The sequence below is a fragment of the Colossoma macropomum genome, unplaced genomic scaffold (assembly GCF_904425465.1).
Source record: "Colossoma macropomum unplaced genomic scaffold, Colossoma_macropomum, whole genome shotgun sequence".
Taxonomy (NCBI): domain Eukaryota; kingdom Metazoa; phylum Chordata; class Actinopteri; order Characiformes; family Serrasalmidae; genus Colossoma; species Colossoma macropomum.
In genome coordinates this window covers 20,029,072-20,038,677 of record NW_023494795.1, presented here as the reverse complement: position 1 = coordinate 20,038,677, position 9,606 = coordinate 20,029,072, and the positions used below count along the sequence as shown (strand labels likewise).

Genomic DNA, 9,606 nt, shown 5'->3' with positions numbered 1-9,606 from the left:
AGCAGTGATCTGTGAACAGCTACTCTTCCTAGCTGTGTTGCGGGGCGCTTTGGATCGATTAGTAATCCTACGGTTAGGGAAGACGCTGGCGTACACGTGGGGAAACACGGACACCCGGTTTATGTCGTTTCTCTCTGTCGGCTTTTTGGTGTTTGTCTCGTTCACTGAAAGCGGCTGAAGCTGAAACATTCGCGCACAGATAGGCCACCCAGTCTGTGAGCTGTAGAAATGGCGGACCCGGCGGTGGACAGCGATGAGGAGAGCAGGATAAGTGAAGGGGACTATGTAGTTCTGAAGAGAGCAGACGTCTACAAATCCGTGCAGATTGAGAAAAGAAAGTGAGTTATGTTGTCGTTTTGCACAGGGCCTGAGGTCATTCCTGACCTGGAAACAGCTAGTTTGGTGTCTAACTTGCTGTGTTTTTCTCGTCTAGTTAGTCCTGCTAGCTAGCTAAGCTAACTAGCTTGCTCTGGCATTTAATGAACGTCCAAACCAAACCTGGCTACCTTCTTTGTAGAATGATCTCTTAAAAGAGAATACTGTTGTAGTACTACCTAGCGAAGTCTGTGACTCCAGTTAGTTTAAAATGTGAGAATGTTGTGGCGAACTATAGATTTATGATGATGTCCATCAAGGTAGTCAAAGAAGATGATAAATACAACAGTTGTAACGTTATTTCTCAGTGAGGATGCTCATGTTCAAGGCTACACGTAACTGCTTAACTAGAAGGCGTTGTAAACCTCCTGATCTAACCCAAGGACATACTGTACGCCACTTAAAGGGCAATGCCACCATTTTTTAAAGATTTCTGAATAAATCAGTCCTTGAGATGTAAATAGTCATTCCCTGTTGGTATAGTGTAGTGGCTAACACCTCTGCCTTCTACGCTGTAGACTGGGGTTCAAACCCCACCTTGGTAAACACCCTACACTATACCAATAAGAGTCCTTGGGCAAGACTCCTAACACTACCTTCACCTACCTGTGTAAAATGATCAAATTTGTAAGTCGGATAAGAGCGTCTGCCAAATGCCGTAAATGTCATTCAGAGTGGTTTGATGTGAAGTGGTTCATTGTAGAGACTCAGATTTCTTGACAGTGGTGGTGATAGGAATGAGAAGGCACAATGTCTACAGCACTAATGGAGCCATATTATCTGCCATCCAGGTCCATCAGTGAGCCTACACATCATATGTAATTTCTATGATGGTAAAATAGTCATAAACCTGAAAAATAAGTTTTCTTTGGGGACTATTTTGCCCCTCCTCCTCTTTGGATGAATTCAAATTTATAGATTAATAATATTTTAAGCAAAAACTATCATAAAACAATGTGTCAGACATCAAGCAGCATACATCTAACCATTTCGTGTGATAACTTTCTGTGAGGGAGCTTTCAGAGGCATTAAACTCTTCAGACGTCTGGTTCCTATCACAACCACTGTGAACACTTGGCAAATTTCTCAAGTTAACATCTCTACAGAAAGCACTGACTTATTAACATTAAGACTATGAACACTGATCAGTTGTGCTCCTACTTAAAACGACTTCTGAAAACTGGGGGTGCAACAGCATGGCAGTTCTGGGCCAATGCCAATATACTTATGCATAAACATCTGTCAGTGCTGAGGCCAATATGAGCACTTCTTACATGGTATAGAAATTGGGACTAGATCTACCCAGATGATCTGCATTACAGTGAAATGTAACATTTGTATAGGACTAAAAGTACAGTAAAATAAATATAACCGTTCTGGATTGTTTTCCTTTCTCAGGAAAGTAATTTTTGAGAAGCAGTGGCTGTTCATGGACAACGCCATTGGGGAGCTGTATGGCTCCACATTTGAAGTGGACGGTGGTGGGAAGCTGACTTTGCGAAAACCAAACAACACAGAAGACCCCACAGGTGAAGGAGAGATATAGCCTGTACATATTTTACATTACCATTAATCTGTGGCATTATAATGGGCCATATATGGTTGATGTTCTTTCTTTCTAAACAGACACTAAAGGAGCAGGCTTGGATAACAGACACATTGTAGATGATGGCAAATCACAGAAACTGACCCGAGATGACATTGAATCACTGAAAGAGCAAGGATTGAAAGGCCAGGTATATATTCCTCTTAAACAGTGATCATACTGATAAATAATCATTTAGTTTTACATTTTTTTTGCGTTGTTTTGAATTTATATTGTGTTCATTTCAACTCTCTGCTTTAGGAAATTATCCAGCAGCTTATAGACAACAGTACAACATTCAGGGATAAAACTGAATTTGCTCAGGAGAAATACATCAAGAAGAAAAAGAAGAAGTAAGTAGAATTGATGTCATTTCTTTCTTGATAAGCAGCACATGTAGTTTCCTTATTTGTATTTATTTAAAGTACATAATATGTCCGCAGGTATGAAAGCAAAATAACAGTACTGAAGCCTACCTCCCGTATTCTTGCCATGATGTACCATGGCAGAGAACCCGGAAAAGTATGGTATGTCATCAGCTGTATAGCTGCTGCTCCATTACTGGTATTGCTCTTATGGGCACAACTGTCTTTATTAATAAAACAAAACTTAAACCTAATTTCTTGACTCTGTTCTTGACCCAACAAAGCTGTGCTGCGCAGTACAGGTTATAACATTACTACAGAGATATTTCTTGAAATTCTTGGTTATTTCTGTCTTTCCAGATTTTGTCTGAATAATAATTCTGTTCTTGTTGCAGTCACTTGCGATACGACACCTTAGCTCAGATGCTCACCATGGGAAACATCCATGCAGGCAGTAAGATCATTGTGTTTGAGACCTGTGCTGGTCTCGTTCTCGGCTCTGTTATGGAGAGAATGGGAGGTATGAGTATGTTTCATGTAACTGATAATGCCAGAAAAATGCTTCATTGTGCTCTTCATAAAACCAAAATGGATACCGTAGTGTGAATACATTAGGTATCCGTACTGTCTATACTACATATAACAAAGTATATGAAATGCAACTCTCCTACTTGCTTTCGGTCTCCTGCTCTCATTCTTGTTCTCTCTTCCAGGCCATGGCTCCGTGATCCAGTTGTATCCAGGTGGAGGTCCAGTCAGAGCTGGCATGGAGAGCTTTGGCTTCCCTTCACACTTTCACAACACACTACATGAGTTTCCTTTGTGTAAAGTGAATGCACTGCTGTCAGGAACACTGAACGTCGATGAGAAAGACATGGACTCTCAGAGCAACGGCAGATCGGATGAGCAGTGTAGCTCCTCTCAGGTATCCACGGGCGAGGGTGATGAGAGCAGCTCAGAGCCACAGAAGATGGAGGTGAGCGCAGACCCAGCCGAGGCCAAAAAGAAAGAGGACAGGGAGAAGTCGCGGGAGCAAAAGGTGAGCTTGGACAACCTCTAATATGCATAAAAAGTTTGAAATTTTAAAGTTATGCTGCTTAGATTAAGGGTTTCCTCTCCTATCTGCAATGGGCTGATGTGGCTGCAGGTTTTTTTTTTATTACAAACAAGCAGGAGAACAACTGGTGTTACTTGTTTAATCTATTGGTCTGTCTTCAAACCACTGATTATTTGTGGTTCTGCTTTGCTGGAATGAAAACCTGCAACCGCACTGGTCCTTTGCTGTTCAGATTGGACGCCCCGACTTAGACCTAATTGTGTCTGAAATTTTAGTCTAAACTCATGGATGACTTCAGATAAAGTTATGCCAATTAGTCAGCCCAGTTTTTGATACCAAACCCACTCCAACAAAATTCTGTTCATAGGTGGCTTGGCTTGCCGAGGGGTTACGCAGAGAAAATGACTGCTGTTATCAATGCCACCTACTCTGATTTACCAAGACTGATAGTACATACTGACTGTGCATTATTTATCGTCTATGAAAACCTTGTTCTATTTTAGGCACTAACATGAGTGTCATTGTTTGTTCTCAGAGAGAAAGACAGTTTTTCAAATACATTTATTTTTGATGAATGTCTGCTTGTAAGCATCTGCTGTGCATTCCACATTACTCTTAATTAGATGAAGGAACTAAAAACCAGACAAAATAGTTTTAAACTGCTTTTTTAATAGCTTTGGTATATTTTACAGCACTATTAAAGAGCAGATTTTACTTACATAATGATCTGTTTTCTTTTTCAAATGATGAAGTCTGTTGCCCTGCAATCCCTGCTTTACTAAAGCTATTCATTACTTTGTTATTCCTGCTGTGGCTTCTGTACGCTGTACTTTATGTTGTGAATGGCAAAAATGTCACAGACGTTATTTGATGTACTGCATGTAGCTAAGAGTCTCAAACAACCTGGGTGCGCTCAAGGAAATTAAACAAAGATTTTACAGTATTGCATGGTTTCCAAATGCACTTGGCACAGAACTCAAGTTCAGCTCATCCCTCCAGCCAAAAACAAACATGTGTTTCAGAAATGAAATGTAAAAATGAGTCACAGTTTAAGCTTGAAACAAAGTAGAATTCAAAATCACTTTTTATCTTACCTAGCGGAAACAACTTTCACATCCCCTCTGCGCTCATTGTAAAAGTATCTGGATAACTTTTGACTGTATTAGGTGTTGTTCTTATGCCGACACCAGCCATGACTGACTCAAGTGTGCACGATTTTAAATAAATAAATAAAATAAAACTTATTTAAATAAAATATGAAGGTAGAAAATACAGGCCAAAATTTAGTAAGATCGCAAGATGTGAAACCTGAATGTGAAATCTGAGCCTGACATATTTGAGGAATGATGTTTGAGCCTAACATGGACCATTGTTAAAGCTTTGAGTAAGTTTACATTCATCCAATGAAATAAATGATTTTTGAAGCACTGAAAGAACCACAGAGCTGTCAGTAATCTGCTTTTTTATTCGTCGCTGGGGACTTTACTCATGCTAATCTTAAGGGAGTGCTGCCTATATTCTATCGGCATGTTGATTTTGCGATGTATGGAGTAAACATATTGGGCCATGTTTACACCAACATTCACAGCTAAATAAGGCTACACCCTGCCGCTACCTCTGCTGCTCAGACAATGTCTCTGTTTTGCTAATTGTAGCAAACAATCCTTTGTTCAAGCATGCTAAAACGGTGCTGAAACTGGTGAGGACCTGGTGTTGGGGAACCATCTCAGCTTTCTGGGACTGTTTTGAGTGCAGAGACTGCATCATTATCAAGGAGGTTGCTAAATGTAATGATTCAACTGATTTGCAGGTATATAGAGCATCTGTGATTGGCTACATTCGAAAGTGCTTAGATTATGAGATTTCCCCATACGCTAACCAGAAGCCACGGAAGACTGCAGGGGCGCCAAAAACCCAGAATGCTGCCATGAGATTAGACAAGAAGGTAGCCCCTGGCACAGCAAGATCCAACCTGTCCTGGGCTATCGGAGACATGGAGTTCAACTTTGCACAGAGAATCCATGGATAATTTCTAGACACCAGAGAAACATGACATATGTGTCAGGGCATTCAGGCCATCACTGACTACAAATTGACCTTACGTGTCTGTGAAGCCTCACTCCCAGGTGCGTTAAACAATTTCTATGTGTGGTTTGAAGCACAGAACAAGGAGCTACCAAGGATGGCCACCCCTCCTTCCACCGACCAAGTACTTTTTCTGCCCACAGTACACGTTAAGACAACCCTTTCCAGAGATGACCCAACATTGTGTACATTGTACACAAATGCTGTTTAAAAGTTTACAGTTCTATGTTATTTTAGTATTTTTTATTTTATCCATTATTATCTTATTTCATATAGATAGGCACCAAAGCATATTTATAGATGTTTATTCTGCATTTAAGTACAAATACTTTAGGAACAAAGACAAAGAACTGATAAGTAACGTGACAAATTATAGTAATGAACAATGAAAAAGATAATATACTATAATTTGCATTTGACAAATTATTATTGAGAATAAAAAATGTAAATTTTCTTCCTTGTGATTTGTTAATTTTTCAAGTTGGTGTTCTGGAAATTAATTTTATAAGAATTTAATTCTCAATGTCCTGCAGTGTTTCCAGTCATTATAAAATCACCTTCAGCTCTGCTCGTTGTTCAAAAAAAAAAAAGAAAGAAAAACAAAAAAACAACAAATACGAAACATTCCAGCCTGTATAGTGGACACAGTCCTGCCCCGGTGAATACCCTTTGGGACAGTGCTTGTATAATTGAAGCATCGGGCAAGGAGTGAGATCAGTTTTGTCTATTTCATCCATAATCAAACCCTTCATTGAATAAAAGAATGGAAACGTAACAGGAATTAATGAAGATCTATCATTTTTAGAGACTGTAAATGAAACTGTTATTCTACAATAAGGTTGATACGTTGTCACAGATTCAGGGTTAGTCACGTTGTATGTTTGGTGGGGTTACCTCACTGCTGGCTTTTCCAAAATACTGATTAAAACCCATTTTCATCCCTTCCTGTGTACATTTATAATTTGGGTTCCTTAAACCATTGGTTCTTCTGTTTTTGCTGTGACCCCGTCCTCTTGATTCCCCCTGACACACACTAAAAGGTAAAATAAAGAAGAACCTTATCTTTTTCAAAGGGGAATTCTGTAGATTCATTCAAAGGGGTTTGATGTGAAATTGTGCATTGTAGAGAAATATAGCAAAAATGGCAATATAGAGGAAAGTAGATTTGGCGCTCTGATTGTTAGTGCTGATGTTAACCTGGGGTGCTCTTTCTTTGGCAGAGAGTGAGGATGGAAGAGAAGAGAAAGAGGCTTGCTGCGGCTGCTGCCCTGCTCGAGGGCCGAAATGCAGATGGGTAAGTTTTACTCTTGTGGTCCTGTAGATCCAGGCAGTGCTTTTGGCTTATTAAAACAGTATGAAATGGTTTATATCTCAGTGTGATGGATTTTGGCATGTGGAGATGGGGAGAAAGCCTTATTTGTGAATTATTGTTGCCAGTATGGCAGTAGTTCATGAGGACAGTGAAGTTCTGGCCCTACAAATTATTGTAGCCAGTCATGATCAGGAACACGTTTTTTATGGATCTGTAGTCATTTTTCAGTGATACAGACTACTAGGGTTTTCACGGTGCCACAATGTCACAGTTAGTCACAGCATGCAATTGGATGGTTACCCTTCCATTGACTTTTCTAAAATACTGAATAAAACGCATTCCCATCTTTGACCATGTATGAATTACAGTTCCTTAAACCAGTGGTTGTTGGTCTGATTTTGCAGTGACCCCTTTCATCTCAACTCTGAGCGGCCTTTTTCATGGTGTTTGCACGCAGCGGCTACCAAACATACAGAAAACACAGAATCAGCCATTAATAAATCCAAAAAAAGACTTTTCAAACATATAAACCTATAGCGCTTTTGCAACTCAGTCATTTTAAACAAAACATCACATGATGTTCATTAACCTTAAAGTGAAGTTAGCTGCTTGTCTAGGAGTTGCAAACTGACAGCGAGTGCACTTAGCTTGCGCCTTTACTCATGCAGCTGCTTGCAATGACAACAGGATATCATCAGACTGGAAGATTTAGGCTGCGTTCACATTACAAGCCTCATTGCTCAAATAAGATTTTTTGCCCAAATCCAATCTCTATGACATGATGGTTCACAATCATTTAGGTATGTGATTCAAATCTGTCATTAATGTGAACGAACCGGTGTCCTGAAATGACCCGCATGCGCACATCCCGCTCAGTAACATCACACGAATGAATGGCGTATGTCGTGCATCATCAGCAAACAAACTAATGGGCCGAACGAGCCCTCACTGTGAAGATAATTAGCTCTGATAAGCTCTCAGCTGTTCATTATTAGAGCAAGACGAAGACGAAAAAGGATGAGATGTATTGCTTTTCTATGGTTAACAGGCTTTAACTTCTGTTCGGTGCTGTTGCCGTGGTAATGCTGAATGATGGCGCACGCGCAGTGGTAAAACAGCACATGAATTCCGATCTGAGAGTTCACATTAAGGTCGCATGGCCACGATTCGCGTATGTATCCGATCTAGGAACATATATGAAAGTGGCTCAGGTCAGATTTGAAAAGATCAGATTTGCGCGTCCAGATAGCCCTGAAAACATCAGATCTGAGTCACATTAGGGCAAAAAATTGGATTTGTGCCACTTCAGCCTGGTAATGTGAACGTAGTCTTATTGTCAAAGCCATTCTCAAAAATATGTTGTCATAAATGCTACATGTACTAAGTAAGCCTTCTTTCCTTACAAGTTTATCATTGTAGATTTGGAAACATCTCAGATTACAGTCTTAGGGCACGGTATAGGTCAACAAGGCTGGTGGCAGCCTTTCAGCCTTGCTTCCACAAGTCTATCTGTGTTTGGTTGTCATTTAAAGGTAGAAAAAAACACTATGCTCTTCTCTATTCTTAATAAAGTACTCATGATCAGAGTGGAATATTCTGCTGACTTTAGACACCTCTATGAGGTATGATAAGATCAACAACGCCTCTTATCTCTTCTCATGTTATCAATTTATTGGCTGTTATTCTGTTATGTGAACACTTGGTTTGCCAGACCTTTAAAATATGTAAAGCGTGCAGTGCTGAACGGAATGAATTAACTGCTGAATGGTTTGTTTACTATAGGTTAGTGATTGCCAGCCGCTTCCACCCCTGTCCTGTGCTGCTGGGCTTGTTGAAGTTTGTGGCACCATCTAGACCATTTGTAGTTTATTGCCAATACAGAGAGGTACTAGTAATGAAGTTTCTGCCACTTTCCAAAATAGTCAATACATACTGCATTACAAAACCTGATGATTGAAGTGTAATATTTGCCTTTTTGTTTTTGCTAGCCATTAATTGAATGCTATACAAAGCTCAGGGAGCAAGGTGGAGCAGTCAGTCTAAGACTGACAGATTCCTGGCTCAGGCATTACCAGGTGATTTGCTTTATGATTTTCCTCAGGATACAGTACCGTTTTATGTCATTGCTGATATACACACACACAGTCACACAGTTTAAGTTGTATTTTAAGGACAGAAAAATTATCTTTATTTAACTGTGAATATGATTAAAAAAATACCTTTTTTTTAACTAAGGATTCTAAAGATTGCCATTGCTCATTTAATGTGTTATGTTTGAATGAGAACATTTGTCATTTTTTTTCTAAAGTTTCCTAAACTTTTTTGGCTCCAGGTGTTACCCAATAGAACCCATCCAGTGCTGCTGATGAGTGGGGGAGGAGGTTATCTACTCTCTGGAATCACGGTCAGTGCTGATGCTGCTGCCACATCAGGAGCTCAGCAAAAATCAGGCGAGCCAGCTGCAAAGAGGATCAAACTAGATGAGATTAAGAGCACGAGTGACAGTTCTGCCTAGGCCTTCTGTTCGGTCTAACTTATTTTAGTATGAATAAACCAAATTAGCCTCTCTCCTTGGAGAAATCCTATATAACTAAGTTGCTTTGCTTTACTGTACAAAGTCTGTTATTTTAACCTTGTTTCCCCAGAGCCAGTCTTTCACCAAGCAGCACAGGGCTTTTCACATCATGCTTTTTTATTTTGTATAAGCACAAAGTGCCAATTAGGAAGCAACTTCCACTTTGTCATCTAATGAGTATCTGATGAATTGCATTAGTGTGATCATGGTCAATAAAATGCTATTCGAATGGAAAAATATCTGCCTGTTTTC

At 39.8% G+C, this 9,606-nt stretch overlaps 1 protein-coding gene across 1 annotated transcript; it reads left to right on the top strand.

Annotated features, from left to right (window-relative positions):
- Positions 1–39: 39 nt before the first annotated feature.
- On the top strand, positions 40–9,585 carry trmt6 (tRNA methyltransferase 6). The gene is made up of 11 exons (XM_036581770.1): positions 40–338; positions 1,774–1,904; positions 2,002–2,111; positions 2,222–2,313; positions 2,404–2,487; positions 2,721–2,845; positions 3,039–3,364; positions 6,688–6,761; positions 8,562–8,664; positions 8,768–8,854; positions 9,112–9,585. The coding sequence occupies exons 1-11, from the start codon at positions 229–231 to the stop codon at positions 9,292–9,294; spliced, it is 1,425 nt and encodes a 474-aa protein (XP_036437663.1). The 5' UTR covers positions 40–228; the 3' UTR covers positions 9,295–9,585.
- Positions 9,586–9,606: the final 21 nt, after the last annotated feature.

Excerpts from the sequence above, each read along its gene's own strand:
- trmt6 (XM_036581770.1), top strand. The coding sequence starts at position 229 with ATGGCGGACCCGGCGGTGGACAGCGATGAGGAGAGCAGGATAAGTGAA. Across the intron at positions 339-1,773 it reads GTGCAGATTGAGAAAAGAAA|GAAAGTAATTTTTGAGAAGC; the intron begins GTGAGTTATGTT and ends TTCCTTTCTCAG. Across the intron at positions 3,365-6,687 it reads AGAAGTCGCGGGAGCAAAAG|AGAGTGAGGATGGAAGAGAA; the intron begins GTGAGCTTGGAC and ends TTTCTTTGGCAG.